General features: G+C 67.1%; 1 protein-coding gene across 4 annotated transcripts in view; it reads right to left on the bottom strand.

Annotated features, from left to right (window-relative positions):
- RXRA (retinoid X receptor alpha) overlaps window positions 1-15,191 on the bottom strand; it is a 114,606-nt gene that overhangs the window by 40,278 nt on the left and 59,137 nt on the right. For all 4 annotated transcript variants that reach the window (XM_032308993.1, XM_032308991.1, XM_032308990.1 and 1 more), the window contains exons 2-4: window positions 8,085-8,350; window positions 2,739-2,889; window positions 2,481-2,660 (exon numbers count right to left, since the gene is read on the bottom strand). In XM_032308993.1, coding sequence (XP_032164884.1) covers window positions 2,481-2,660; window positions 2,739-2,889; window positions 8,085-8,350 — 597 coding nt within the window. The remainder of the gene's footprint in view (window positions 1-2,480; window positions 2,661-2,738; window positions 2,890-8,084; window positions 8,351-15,191) is intronic.

Below are 15,191 nucleotides of genomic sequence, written 5' to 3'. Positions count from 1 at the left end.
TGCTGCTGTGTTTCGGGCAGGAGAGAGCTCCGTGGGAGGGTTTTTACTGCACGTTCGTGACTTATAAATCCAATACAAGGCAAGAAGCAGGTGGGCCCTGCCAGGATCAGGTATTTATCTAACGGCCCATAACTCAGGTCTTGAGGGCCATGTGCTGCCTCAGGAACGCACCCAAAGCACCAGATTTATCCATCAGATGAGAGAGCAAGGCAAGAGAGACACACAGGCTGGAGCGACTCCGGACCGAGCTGACGGGGGCAGCCCAGGCCCCTCCCCCCCCCAAACCTCTGCAGCCCGTCTGTCTCCAAGAAGCCCAGCAGCATGGGCGATGGGGCAGGGTGCCCAGTGAGGCCCTGCACACAACACCCTATCCCCGAGGGCACCAGGGCAGGGGCCAGACCAGGCCTCTTCCACCCTGGGACCCTGGAGCTGCACTGGGACAAGACGGGCATCACCCAGTCTCTCCCAGGACGGGCAGGAGAGGCGGCAGCTGGAGTCTGATGGCGCCTAGGCTCCAAAGCAGCCAGGCTGAGGAAGAGCTCAGCATCTCCGCAGCCGTCCAGGGACCTGGGGGGAGGGTCACTCTCTGGGGCCTGGAACGGCGTCCGGGCCTCGCGGAGCAGCTCTACCGGCTCGTGTTCTCGGCCTGAGCACACGCACGCCCTCTGGCTGGGCTCACGCTCTCCCTACGCCCTCCAGTCTTAGGGCATCAGGCTGGACATCGGCCCGTAGCTGGGTTCCCCGACTGACACGGACCCCACCGGGGGCGAGGGCCTGCCTCGTAACGTGACAATCATGGTCAGCGGACGCCTGTCCACAGCTCAGTGCTCGCGCCCAGCACCCAGCACGGTGCCTGGCACCAGGAGAGCTGCCTTGGCAAGCCAGCGGTCTCGGCACTAACCCAGGCTTGCCCTGTGTTGGGCTGTCCTCGAGGGAACCCGAGCCTCCCGCAGCATGCCGGCACCCAGCCCTCTGCCCAGGCCCCACACCTGGGCACACACCGGTCTACTGCCTGCGACATGCTTGCCCTGCCCGAGTTCCTGTCCCAGCAACAAAGCTGCATGGACCTCCCCCAGCAAGGCCTCCCTGGTTATAGCGGCATCCGTGGGAACCGGGGCCAGATGCACACGTCCCCCGGCCGGGCACATCCACCCGAGATGGCCTGCGGAAGGAGGGCAGCACTGGGAGCCAGACACCTGCGTGCCACCTGGCGTGCGACCTCAGGCAAGCCCTGGACCCTCGGCTTCAGCCCCTCCACCTGCACGAGGAAGAGTGGGTGGACCGAGCAGTACAGGGAACAGGCACCCAACCAGAAGGCCTGGGGGCACCCAATCCCCCGGACGGCGCCGGCCCCTGCGGCTCAGTGCCGGAGCCCGCGGCTCCCCTTGCCAGGAGCGGCGCCATGTCCTGCTTGTCCCCTACAGCCCGGAGCAGGAAATCCTGCAGGACTACACGGCCCGTCTGGGTCTCAGCTTCTCCCCAAGAACCACGGAGCTAGAAGAGAAAATGAGAGGGCAGCCACAGGCACCGCAGGTGACAGTCCTTGGCGGTGGGCCACCAGCCTGGGGACCGTGTCAGAAGCAGCGGCGGCTCAGGCGGGAGCAGACACGGAGCCCCTGATTCCCACCAGGCCCTGGGTACGAGCGCCAGCGACATGGGCCCCTCCCACTGCATCTGAGCACAGGAGCAGAGTAACCCAGGGAATGAGCCAGCAGGACGCAGCGGTCAGCAAGCCTACAGATGGGGAAACTGAGGCACACAGCGAGAGGCTGGGCAGAGGGAGGTCACACTGCCACGCTGGGGCCAAGGACTCGGGCCCAAGTCTGGCTGAGTCACTTAACAAGTTCAGTGGCCTCAGGGGAGTGACCTTCCATGCCAGCTGTCCCCCTGCCCTGCCCCTAACAAACTGTCCATAAAGCAGGCCCCCATGCCCAAGCCCAAGAGTCCAACTGCTCTGAAGACCCAGGGAGCCTCCTCCAGGTGCGCAGAAGGAAGCGGGGCCCAGGGCAACCCTGGCACTTGGTGGGCTTGGGGACACCTGCTCGGTCTCCAGAGTGTCCTTCTCCGGTCCACCCCCTCTTGCGCGCTGTCCCCGCCCTGGCCGCCTTGATCAGCCCCTGGCCAGACCCTGAAACGCCGCTCAGGACACGCAGGCACCCGCGGCCCTGGGCTCCTCCCGCCCCGACCCCACCTCCCACCTCCCACCTCAGCCCTCATGGTGCTTCCACCCTGGCCCGGCGCCCCGGAAGCCACGCACCGGGTTGCCACGACCTCATGGCACGACCACGAGGAGGGTTTGATCGACGCGAGTCCATCACCGGGCTGGAAGGACGGACGCCCCCCCTCGGCGATCCCGGGCGCGCAGCAGCTGCCAGGGGAGGTGGAGCAAAGCCCCCGCGCAGCCCCGCGCCCGCAGGCAGCGCGCACCCAGGCAGGCGGGACGCAGCGGCGCACCCCCCCCGGCTGGCGCCCGCGCCCACCTTCCCGCTTCATGCCCATGGCCAGGCACTTCTGGTAGCGGCAGTACTGACAGCGGTTCCGCTGCCGCTTGTCGATCAGGCAGTCCTTGTTGTCCCGGCAGGTGTAGGTCAGGTCCTTGCGCACCGTCCGCTTGAAGAAGCCTTTGCAGCCCTCACAGCTGTAGACCCCGTAGTGCTTGCCTGCGGGGAGAGGCCCCGTGACCACGCCGCCCCGGCCGGCCCCCCGCGCCCCGCCCGTGGGGTCCCGCGGCGGCCTACCTGAGGAGCGGTCCCCACAGATGGCACAGATGTGCTTGGTGAAGGACGCCATGTTCCCTGAGGGGTGGGCCGGGACTTTGAGGACACCATTGAGGCCGAGGGGGGGCTTGATGTCCTCGCTGCTGCTGACGGGGTTCATGGGTGAGCTGAGCTAAGAAGGGAGAAGTGGGGGTGTCTGGGGGCCGTGGGTCGGCACGGTCCCCAGCACCTACCCCGCGGTCGGGAGCCGCCAACATAACCCCACTTTACAGAGAGGGAGACCCAGGCTCAGAGGGGGCCCTGCCCGCCACAGGCCACACAGCTCGGGAGGGGCAGGGCCCGGCTGTGCTGAGCGGCCGCCAGGCTGCAGGAGGCTGCTCTGCCAACAGCCGACCCAGACCTCAGGGGAGGACCCCTGAGGCCCTGCTCATGCCCCCGCCCCTCACTCAGCTAAGAACAAGAACCGGGCCCCATTACTGCGCACGCCCTGGACAAGACCACGTGTACTCGCCACCGTCCCCGTGAGGCAGGCACTTGGGGGAACCGCGACCCACAGATGGTGGGCGCCGAGGCCTGGTCCCAGCAGACCAGAGAGTCGGGGTCCATGTCAGCAGGCCACCCTGCCAGGGCCTCAGGGATCAGAGTGGGGGTTCCCGGGTCATGTGGCTCCAGGCGTGCAGGGCCAAGCCAGCACCCCCTCGGCGCCCAGCCCCGCCCCGCCTGGAGGAAGCGTGGGAAACTCACCAGTCACCCCGGCAACCGCCGGTGGCTGTGACACAGCAGTGACACAGCAGTTTTGGTTCTGCTGCGTCCAGTCCAGGGCTGCTGTCAGCGCCCAGAGATGCTCCCCACGGCAGCCCACAGGCCAGCCCCTCTCCCCCGGTGCCAGGACCCCGGCCGCGCGGCACCCCCACACCCCCACTTCTGCAAACCCGACGGAGGCGGGTGATGCGGGCGTCCGTGGGGAAGGGTGGCAGGCACCACACTGAACCCTGGTAGCCCCGGGCCCTCCTGCCAGCGGGAACCTCGCTCCTTCCTTCCCCACGGCCCCCAAACTGCGCCCCCACCCCTTTCCTCAAGGGGCAGGCAAGGCACGTGAAGCAGAAACCACCCAAAGCCTCCATCCGCGTGGCCTCCGTGTGGTCCCCCGCCCATTCTCGGTCCTGGGCCGAGCGGCTCCGCGAAGACACTTAACCCTCGCAGGACCCGGGTGGGGCACCACGAAGAACAGAGCAGCCCCCCGGCAAGGCCAGCAGGCCCACTTGCTCCGTCCCCAGGTGCCAGGAGCGCCCCCCGGGGAAGACAGGGGCCCGAGCAGGGGCTCGGTCTGTAAGAGCCCCAGCGCCCGCACCGGGTTCATGTGTGCGTGCCCCTCAGAGCGCGGGAACGCCCCCCCAACCCCATTTCCCGGGCCGGGGGACCGGCGGAACGGCAGGTGAAGCTGAGGCCTCAGAGTGGCAGGTGGTGAGCACGAGGAGCCCCTCGCGTGCTGCAGAAGGGGAAACCGAGGCCCCAAGAGGCTGGCTTGTCCACAGCTGCTCAGTGACCCCAGCCAGGCGGTCAGAGACGCGGCACCGCGGGGCTCACAGGCCGGGTAGGGACAGGGGAGGAACGGGGTGGGGGGGACAGTGCAGCTTCAGCAAGGCCCCCTCCACTCACGGTGTGCCTTTGGGGAAATCACTGTCATTCTGCCCTCGCGGTCCCCGGTGTGCGAGACAAAGGGCTGTGGCCGGATAACCCAGCGGATGCCCGGGCAGCTGCCTCAGTGCTCGGCCTCCAGGAGGAGGCGCCGCCAGCCGGTCCTGGGCAAAGGGGACGCCGAGCCAGTCCCCATGAACCCACCCACAGGGAGCCACCCAGGACACGAGAGCAGGGGGCCTGTCCCCGCGCTGTGGGAGCCTGGGCAGGTCTCCGTGGGGCTGGACCCACCGGGAGCACAGGGAGAGGAACCTGGGCATTTCCTCTTCCGTGCTTGCCCGCACCATGCTGGGCGGCTAGCGGGCCACCTGCCCTCCCAACCTCCTCAGTTTACCCAGGGACTGGTGCCTCCCCTGGGTCAAGTGAGGCAGGGCTGTAGCAGGGAGGAGGCTGGCCGGGGACCCACATGGGAAGGAGCCACAGGCAGGACGGACGGTCAGTGCTGAGGCCCCCGACCACGTGCCGGGGCACCCCTGCCCTCCCGGGCCTAGGCCTCCCGCGAGCAAAGTAGTCGTCCCAGGAGACCCTGCACGTGTGTGGAGACGAGGCCCGGCCGGAGACCCACTCAACACAAGCCACCCACTTCGTTTCTTTGCCTCAACTCGTACGTGGTCCCCACAGGGCCACCAGGGCAAGGCTGTAGGGGTCGGGCCCCCTCTCCATGCTGCTCCCCCTGCCCAGCTCCAAGCTGATGGGCCTTGGGTGGGTTCACAGCTCCCGGACAGAGGACAAACCGATTCCCGGGGCTCGTTCTACCTTGCACACACCCCTCCCCAGCACCCCACCTACGAGGGGCTGCTCCCCTCCTGTGGCCCACCCCACCCCACCTCTGGGGAGACCCACGGCGCCAGCAGCCCCACGCTGGAGCCCGACGGCCGCGTGCTGTGGCCAGGGTGGGGGCCCGTCTCGTTTCCCCTTTCAGACCCTTGGCATCTATTTCAGTTCCCACCGGAGCCTCCAGGACTCACTAAAATCACCACCTGCCTCCTCCCTGCCCCACCAGGGTCTCCTGCCGCCTCACGAGGCTCCTCTCTTCCGCAGCCACCACGCCCTTCCTCCGAGCCCACGGCAGCCCCTCACCAGCCCACGGGGAGGCCGTCACCCACAGCCAGGACCGGGGTGGAAGGCTCAGGCCTGCCACACACGGAGCTCTTCGGCCTCGCAGGCCTCACGCTGCCAGCAAGGCAGGGGCAAACCCTGCAGCACGACCCACCTCAGCTGGTCGCCCCGTCCCAGAGCCTCACGGCCACAGGAACCCCCAGCACTGGCCGCCCCGCTGGCCCAAGAGGATCCTGCACCGGGGAAGCTTCGCTGGGCTAGAGACGCCTGGTCGCGGGGCTGCCCATGGAGGGCCAGGTGCGGCGGGCAGGCTCTGGGACAAGCGGGGGACACTCCTGGGCTTGGCGCTGATGGAGCCCCCAGACCAGGAAGAGATGCGGGGCCGTTTGGGCACTCGGCCCAGCTCACACGGCGGGGCACGTGGGGTGGGCTCGGGTGTTGACTGCCCCCTCCCTCAGCGCCGTGGGCTCGAGCAGGCAGCCCTCGGCTGAGCGCCGGGCCTCCCCCAACAACAGCAGAGAACCTCCCCGTTCTGGCAACCATGACTTCGCGGTTGTGGTTTGGGGAGGGGGTGGGGCATGCCCCCCTTTGAACTCCACCCACACACCCATGAATATGGGGAACCCCAGGTCCCCGAGACAAGCTGCTGAAACTCAGAAGCTGCGCTCGCTCCAGGAGGGAGCTGCGGGGGCGTGGGGCTGGCGGCACGGTTCAGGGGAGACAGAGGCCCACCCGGGAAGGGCAGCCAGAGAGGCCAAGCACCGCGGGGGGAAGGGGTGCGCAGACTGTGGCAAACTCCCTGTGGCCCACCCAACGGACGGACACACAGACAGACGGCCGACCCCAGGACAGTAATGAGCATCTGGGACACGGGTTTGCCTCCTGCCCTGCCCCGGGCCCGACTCTTGCCCTGACTCCGTGTCAGCTTCATGGGGCCCAGGGCCCCTTTCCACACACAGCCCGGGTTCAGCCAGCACCTGCTAAGTGCCCGGAACCTAGCTGAGCGCAGAGAATAACAGAACGGGACAGATGCGGTCCCGAAACCCCCTCGCTCCCTAGCACCGTGCAGCCCCTGCCTCCAGACAGGTGACCGGTACCGAGGGGCAGGTGCATCCAAGGTCTGAAGGGCGTCACCGCCACCACCGGGCTCCTGCTGTGCACTCGGGGTGTCTGGGACTGGTGGCAGGCCTAAGGCCAGCAAGGACCCCAGTGGGGCTGAGGGTCGGCAGGTGCCTGCCTCCATCATGGTCCCCAAGGGGCTAGTGCGGGCTCCAACTCCCTGTGCCCTCTCACTCCCCGCAAGGCGCTGTGCAGCCAGCAAGAGTGGGGGTGGGGTGACCTGGCCAGGCCCAGGAAGGCAGCCGAGCCTCCTGCATGCAGCACCTCAGGCCTCCTGCCTGCTCTGGGGCCCAGCTGACATGACAGCGGCCCTAGCTATTCTGCCCCCTTCCCTCGGCCACCAAGGGCCACCAAGATCGCTCTGGAGAAGCCAGCAAGATCCTGCACCAAGGCCAGCCCTAGAGAACAAGCCAGACAGGCCGTGGGCTGGCTCAGCTCAGGGATGCTCCAGGCCTCCCACGCCAGGGCCAAGGAGGGCTGCCCTGCAGGCGGCGTGGCAGTAGGGGGGTTGGGAGCCCATGGGATGCGGCAGGCACAATTAGATGTAAGGCTCTGGGCAGGGACGCCTGCACTTCAAGTGTCTCCCAGCAGGCCGTCCTGAGGCTCCGTGGAGATGGTTTAGAGACCCCCCACCACGGGGGCCTTCACCTACTGGGGCAAGAAGGGTGGCGCGTGCACTTGGACTCGGACCGGGAACGGAGCTGCCCCTACTACAGCGAGGACTGCTCGGCCGCAGAGAGAGGAAGGGCCGGCTAGGACTCAGGCAGGTCTCCCATTCACCCAGCAGAAATCCACAGGGAAGTACACGGAGCTGGGAGAGGGGAGACCCGACGGGGCCCCGGGCCCCTTCACAATGCAGGGACCTCCAGAAGAGCTCAGGACAGGTCTGCAGGGGTTTGGACAAGAGGCGCCCGGCAGAGAGTGGGCCGGGCCTCCAGGATCCGCATCGCAAGAACCGAAGTGAGCCAGGCCCTGCCAAGCACCAGCTGCTTCCTGATTCATGGACGATCCCAAAAGCCAGACGGTTCCAAACACGTGACTGTGGGAAGGACCACAAGCCCAGCGGAGGAGCCCAGGACCCGGTCCGAGGGGGGCGCATCTGCACGGAGCCTGCGCGTCTCTGCCCTGGGAGCGGGGCCCAGGGGTGCTGAAGCCCCTGGCGTGGGCTGAGCAGAGGCTCAGGAGCGAAGGGCCAAGAAGGGGCAGAGGCTCCAGGGAGGCGGGTTCAACCCGACACACACAGAGCCCCCACCTGCAGAGCCGCGCCCCAGGAGCAGGGAGCCCCCCGACAGCAGGGGCCCACTGGCGCAGACAGCCAGCTGCAGAGAGCTTGGCTGATGACCTCTGAGAGTCCAGGGCTGGGGAGTCGGCCAGAGCCAGCCTCAAACTCAGGTGGGAGCCTCCTCTCTGAGGCTCTGCTTCCCAGCGGCAAAGGGCAGGAGTGACAGCGCGCCCCCAGGGTCCACAGGAAGGTCCCACCTCTGCACTTACCTGGGGGCTGCCCGTGCCGAAGCCCAGGGCAGGCGTGGTGGGCACTGACATGGAGTGGGGGCCCATGGGGGAGCTGATGACGGAGAAGGGCGGGCCCATGCCGTTGATGGGGGAGCTCAGGGTGCTGATGGGCGAGTGCAGCTGTCCCGGGGAGCCGAGAGAGGAACCGATGCCCGGGCCCAGGGAGGGGTGCAGCGAGGGGGCAGCCATGGAGCCTCGGCCCGTCGGCGAGCTGAGGGACGAGGAGTTCACCTGGGTGGAGAAGTCTGTAAGACAAGAACCCAGAAGAGGGTGGTCAGGAACGCACACTGCCCGGCCTGCTCCCTGCGGAGCACAAAGGCCCCGGCGAGGCCAGGCCCCGGCGCCCCCACGGTGAGTCTAACCCCACAACAAGTCTAACAGTTCATGCTGCATATTCCTGCCAAAAGGAGGCCGGAGCGCTGCGAGCTGCCCCCCGACACCCACCAGCCCCGGCCGCGGGGCGCAGGCTGGGCCAGAGCAGACAGCGCAGGCCGAGCAGGGGACAGCTGCCAGCGGTGGCTCCCTGATGCCCATCCAGGCCAGGAGGCCAGAAAGCCGCCTGTCCACCTGGAACGTCTGCTCACCACGAGCTGCCGCCCCTCTGCCCGTGCACCCAAGGGGAAGAACTAAAGGTGAGTCGTGACAGTAAGAGCCACGAGGCTGCTGCTCCCCGAGTGACCACCATGTCCACAAGGTGGACCCCATGCCCGGGCCTGAGAGCCACGTGGTGAGGACGCGTCCGGCCCAGCTTACAGACACACAGCTGAGGCCCCGAGTTCCCACAGCTGCCCAGGGCACAGCACATCGGCCACCAGGAGGCTGACCCCCGCTCCGAGTTCTGTGGCCTCAACACACCACCCTGCCCACGCCCACCCAGACGCCCCCACGGCCACGGGCCCTCAACCCGCGAGGCCCCAGAGAGACGCCCGCTTCCGATGTGCCCGGGCCCGCTTCCGTGGGGGCCTCGTGGACAGGCCAGGGTGTGTGCCAGCCCAGAGGCTGCGGGGAGAGGCTGGGACCTCCCACACATGCTTTCATCTCGGGGATTTCAAAGCCCCAACGAGAGAGCTGATGAGGCCTCCCCACCCCACCCTGCAGGCTCTGCAGGAAGAAGGCTCCCCCGGAGGAAGGCTCAGGCGGCGAATCCACTGCCCACGGGCAGGCAGAACGCACCAGCACAGCAGCAGAGCCGGGGAGCCCGAGGCCGCCTCCACCCGCAGAACGCCCTGGGGCCCCTCCTCCGGCCTCAGCCTTCCCACCTGCAAACGGGCCTCGCCCACAACACCCCAGGTCAGAGGGCCCAACCCGTCTGCGCCCCTCAAGGCTCCGGGTACCGCTTGCCTCCCTGAACCTCGGGGCGGCTGTGTTCCAAAGGCCCCCCTGAGTCTTGGGGGACAGACCCCCTCATGCGGCGGGACACCACGACCAAGCGGCCCAGTTGAGATGCAGCACACGTGACTCTGGCCAAAACCCTTACCCAGGGCCGTGCGACCCTGTCCCCGGAGATGCTGGGGGTGGCCAGCCCGAAAGGTGGGGTGGTCCCGCAGAGATGTGCCACCCCACCAGAGGCCCAGCCCCTGCGAGCATTTACCCGTTTCTGCCTCTCAGCCGCTGGCCCACGAGACACTTCCCCCTCCTCCCCATTCCGTGGGATCGGCGGCGCAGAAGCCGGCCCAGAATCCCACGGTCCAGCTGGGGGTGGGCAAGCCCCCGACGCCCTGACTCCACTGACAGCAGCCTCAGCCGAACCAGTGGAAACGCCTCACTCACAAAATCGGAAATCGCCCACTTCAGTGAACTTGAGAATGAAACCTGGAATCCCAGCGGACTGGGGGCCGGCAGCGCCTGTCAGCAAGGGTGGGGGTGGTCACCGCAGATCTGCCCTGTGGGTCTCAAAGCGCCCGAAACACGTGTGCCTCGAGGGTCATAACTTCCCCAGAAAGCCCAGGGGGGAGCAGCGGGGCTGACTACAGAGGACGGGCTGGGAGAGGTGTCTGCACACACCGGACCCAGGCTGGGCCGCCAGTCCCTGAACCATGGGGCTCCTGCGGCCCTGTCCGCCCATCCGAGACAGACACAGAGACTGAGGCACAGACCGCTGGCGTGAGACTCGCCCGAAGGCATGAGTGCAGAAATCCGCAGCTGCCCCGCACCAGGCAAGCAGGGACCCACTGTGGGTGCCTCCCCAGCCCGCAGCCAGCCCCGGATGAGGGCCCAGTGCCGGCTTCACCCCTGCCAAGCCCGGGCTTCCCTGTCTGCACACACCCGTGTTGCAGAAGCCAGCCACGGCCTGGACCAGGGCTGCCCCCTCCACGCGGTCAGACGGGCGCCTCTCTGACTTCACCGTGGACGCGACGGGGGACAAGACGGACTCTGCGAAACAGCATCAGCGGCCAGCTCCACGGGAGAGCACGGAGACCCCGCCAGGCAGCCAGGGCACCCGGGGCTCCCAGGCCCAGAAGGGCGTCTCTGCACCCCCACGCACCTCTCTTCCTAGAAGCGGGAAGGAGACCAGGATGCCAGGGCCAAGCCCAGCAGCCACTCCTAGACTCCACCCCTGCCCAGGTGCTCCGGGGGCCCGGGGGGGCCTGAATCAGACCAGGACACCGCAGGGCTTCTCAGGGGCCGCTCGCCTCAAGGGGCGGGGTGCAGGGGTGCAGCCAGTAGCCACGGTCGCTGGGAGGAGCATCCACTGCTGCCACAGCTCCCAACTGCAGGGCCCCATCCGCACACCGCCCACCCTGCGGGGCCCTGAGCTGCTGCTGGTTTGCTGCTCCCCCCAGGAAGGGGAGGGAGAGGCAGGAGAAAGCTTGGCCGGAAGGAAGGAGGGAGGAAGGGAGGAGAGGCCGGCTGCCAGGCTGCACCCAAAGCTCCCGGCCCCGCAAGGCACTGCCTGCCCCCAGCCCAAGTGTGAGAACCAGGAGGGGGGTAGCCACCAGGGGAAGGAGCACCCACCGCCAGCTTCTGTGCGGCCCCACCCCGCCCCGGCTGGACGGCACAGGCCCAAGTGTCCAACAACTGCCCCAGTGTGAGCTTCTGGGGCGACTGAGTCTGATGGCTACCCCGGCCCCCCTCCGTGCATGCCCCCTCCGGACCCCTGCTGTCCCCAGCCACCACCAGTGCATGCCCCCTCCAGACCCCTGCCGCCCCCCTGCAACACGTGCCCCCTCTGGACCCCTGCTGTCCCCGGCTGCCCCCCACCAGTGCGTGCCCCCCACCCCCCTCCCTGGCTTTGGGTGTTTCCTGTTTACACAGAGCATCCGCAGCAGACACTTTCCCGGAGCCTGGGTGACAATGGGCTGGGCGTGTTTTCTGGAGTCTTCTGGAGAGAGACACTCTGGCCAGGAAGGGAACGTTACAAAGAAAAGGCAAAAGAAGCCCACACATCCTCCGCCTGCAGAGGCCCGGCCCGCCCCCTCCACACGCGCGCAAGGCTCCGCGCGGCCAAGCCCCTTACCCGCCCCCGCCCACTGAGGAGCAGAGGAGTGCTCAGGCCTTGTTCTTTAAAAGTCATACTTTGAACCTGCTCCGGCTTTGCCACTGGCTGGTCACCACACGCTTAACTGACCCCTGCTCGGCGGGGCTGCTGGACACCGGACGCAGGCTCCCTGCCCCAGGGATGCAGAGGGGCTTGCAAGGGAGGGGCAAAGCCCGAACCCCAAACCTCACACCCTCCGCACCCCACACCCCTTACACTGCGCATGCATGCACGCGCACACACACTCGCATGTATGCACACACACGGATGCACACATGTGCACACGCACGCACACGTATGCACACACGCACTCACACATGTACACGTACACACGTATGCACACACCCCTTGGGACTACGAGCAATCAGTGAGACTGGGGAGGGAGGCCATGGCCTGGGAGCTCACAGGGACCTCCAGGAAGGACAGTCCCTGTCCAAACAGGGGAGGCGCAGCAGCCGCAACATGGGTGAAAAGACCTGGGAAGGCTGCCAGATTCAGTCCAGGAAGGCTACATGGAAGAAGTGGCAGACAGAACTCCCTTTTGGCACAAAAAGCACTCAGGCCACAGAATTGCTTCTAAAATGCTAACACCCGGAGGCCGGCATCAGCCACGGGGCAGAGACGGGACGCGCTGGGGTCTGAGCCCCAGGACCTCCCTGCACCCCAGGGCCCGAGGGTGAGAAGTTGTATTTGGTAAAGTCAAGAAAGCGCTCCTGGTAATGGACAGCGGCAGGGACTGCTTCTTGGGGTGGTGAGCTCCCCATCAGAGCCGCATGCAAGCAGAAACCATATCCACTGCTCAGGAATGGCCCAGCAGATGGCCCCTAAGGCCCCTTTGAGAGAGGGACTCTCTCCACCACCCTCCAAAATCCCTAAGCTCCGTGTGCTCCCTCCAGAACAGGGTTTTGGAGCCACCCCACAGCAGGGAGCTGGGAAACCCCACCAACTCCCCACAGGGTAGACAGGGGCATGTGGCAGGAAATGCCAGCCAGCCCCAGTGCGGTGGGGTTGGGGTGCACCCCGGGACTCCGCCCCCTCCGGGACAGCTCAGGGCTCCTCCAAGGCCCTACTTTGCAGAACCGACTGGGGCGGAGTCCAGGCAGGCCACGGGCTGGGGCTGCGTGTCCAGCGGAGAAAAGGACACAGTGCCAAGCGGGGAGCTCAGAGGTGGGGAGCGACAGGAGGTGCCACGGCAGGAGCGTGAGGCGGGGTCCCGTGGGCGGGCATAGGCCAGAGGCTTCGAGGGGGGCCAGAAGGACCGCAAGGGGGCAGGAGAGCAGGTGCCCAGGAGACCCCGGGACAAACAAGACTGGGCACAAGCTCCCCCAGGCTCTGCAATTCTGTGTACCCGCCTGGGGACCCACCCCCCCCCGAACCGAAACCCCACGTAGAGGCGCTGGCAGGCCTCAGGAGCTTCCCGGGACACCCACCTTCAGCCCCCACCTTCCGGAAGGACTGCTTCCCCTGCCGCCGCCGGGGGAGGGAGAAGTGGCCGCCTGGCAGGGACTGCGGTGGGGACCACGGCGAGCGTCTGGGTTTGGGGGAAGCTGAGGGTGGCTGGAACAGACGGAGGGGGTGGAAGGAAGCTTCGACCGGCTTCGGGAGCTGGGGCTGGGCCGGCCCTGTAGGCGCAGACTCCTGCCTGTCCCCAGGACGCATGGACCCAGCACGGCGTAGCCTGTCTCCCCTCCTGCACACTGAACCTACCCATGGCAAGAGGCTAGCGTGGTGGCCACTCTCCAGCCTGCAAACGGTGGGCTGAGACGCAGGGGCCCCGCCACCACCCAGCCCACAGAGCACGGCACCCCGATGGCCGCCCCGCGCAGTGTCAGCTGATGGCTCAGGGGGCTGGGGCTGAGATTTCAGCTCCTCTGGGGTCCCCCTGCCCTGTCCCAAACCAGTGGTGCCAGCCCCAAACCCCAGCCCCTGCTGAGGAGGACACAGGTCAGCTGGGCCTTCCCAAGGGGTCGAGAGAAGCCCAGGGCTACCGCTGCCCTGCCCCAAGCACCAGAAGCCTCAGAGCAGGGTGTGTGTAGGGGGAGCGCACGAGGCAGCCTCGGAGGCCCACCCTCTGGCAGGCTCAGCAAGCCCACGGGCCCACGGCGGCCAGGCCTCGGGACCTGCCCAGCTCTACACGGAGCCCACGGTGGACCAGATCCACCCAGATCGTGGACCCGAGAGGGCGAGGAGGGGCACGGCGAGCCAAGACACGCGCTCCTCCCCTGCCCCCACCTGCGCACCGCGAGCGGCTCCAAGGGTTTTTGGTTCCTGGGCGCCCGACAGGGACTCCACCCCCCACAGGTCCCCTGGAGACCACCAGCTGGCTTCTCTGAAATACGGCTTCATGGCGCCGCCCCACCCAGCCCTCTGCGACGCACAGGGCGGCCAGGGCCCCGGGAGCAAAGGGCGGTCAGGCAGGGGGACACTAAAGACCCGGGGAAAGACAGGACATTCTGCTAGATAAAGGACAGACACCATGACACCCCCAGCCCCAAGGCCTTGTGGGGAGCCCAAGTGACCAGAGACGGTGGACCTAGCAGGCAGAGGCTCCACCCAAAACTCAGGAAGGGTCTGAGGCTTCCTGGGGACCCCAAGCGTTCATGTCTCAGGGACCCAGGTGCGCTGGGCCAGCTCAGGCCCCTGGACTCTGATCTGCGCACCGCCTCTGGGAGCTCAGGGCCCCTGGGAACCAGCTGCGCAGGAGACCTCAAGGACTTGGAAATGCCAGACCCACTCATGTGGTCACTGATCCCCACCCATATCGGGGACAGCAGGGGCTCGGCTCCAGTCCCACACCCCAGAAGCAGCCACGCAGCTGGGCTCTCCCCCGTGGAACTCACAGCTCAGCCCTCTGCCCGCCCTTGTCCCACTGCCCCTGGAGCCACCCTGGCCCCCGATGATGGGGTCAGGGCCTGGCTCAGAGCGGGAGCACAGGAAACAGGAAACAGGACGGAGGGAGGAGTTACAAGGTGAAGGCCAAGGGGCCTGGGCCCCGACACAGGAAGGTACCCAGCCCCAAGCACGGCTGGTCAGACACCTGCCGTCCCCCCAGGGGGAAGAGACGGGGGGAGGGATGGCACTGGTAGCCCAAATCTACGGGGCCCCATCAGGCCCCTTCCCCACGGCCCCCCACGGCCCCCCAGGGTGTGAGCGCAGGACTGGTAACACAAGATCTGGAGCCAGGAGACAGCAACCTAGAGCTCTCAGTGCTGACCGCCTTCAAACCCCCCGGCCCGAGGAAACAGCCCCTGCCATGCCCCTCACGGGCACGGGCCCCGTCGAGGCCCAAAGGACCCAATGGGGAAACCACTCTCTGTAATAAAGCTCACGGCAGGACATCGGTGCTGATATCTGGCGAGCACTCAACGACAAATACATCTGTCCTGTCACCAGTACCACCACTGTCACCGTCACCATCGCCGTGACCACCATCACCACCCCTGCCGTCACCCCCGCGTCACCCCCAGTTGTCACCATTGTCACCGTCATCACCAGCAGCACCGTCACAATCACCATCAATCACCGTCACAATCACCGTCACAGTTGCCATCACAGTCGCCGTCACAATCATCACCATCACCATCACCACCAGCACCATCACCATCACC

The sequence above is a fragment of the Mustela erminea genome, chromosome 12 (genome assembly GCF_009829155.1).
Source record: "Mustela erminea isolate mMusErm1 chromosome 12, mMusErm1.Pri, whole genome shotgun sequence".
Lineage (NCBI taxonomy): Eukaryota > Metazoa > Chordata > Mammalia > Carnivora > Mustelidae > Mustela > Mustela erminea.
The sequence above is the reverse complement of the archived record's forward strand: the minus strand, read 5'-3'. Positions and strand labels throughout refer to the sequence as shown.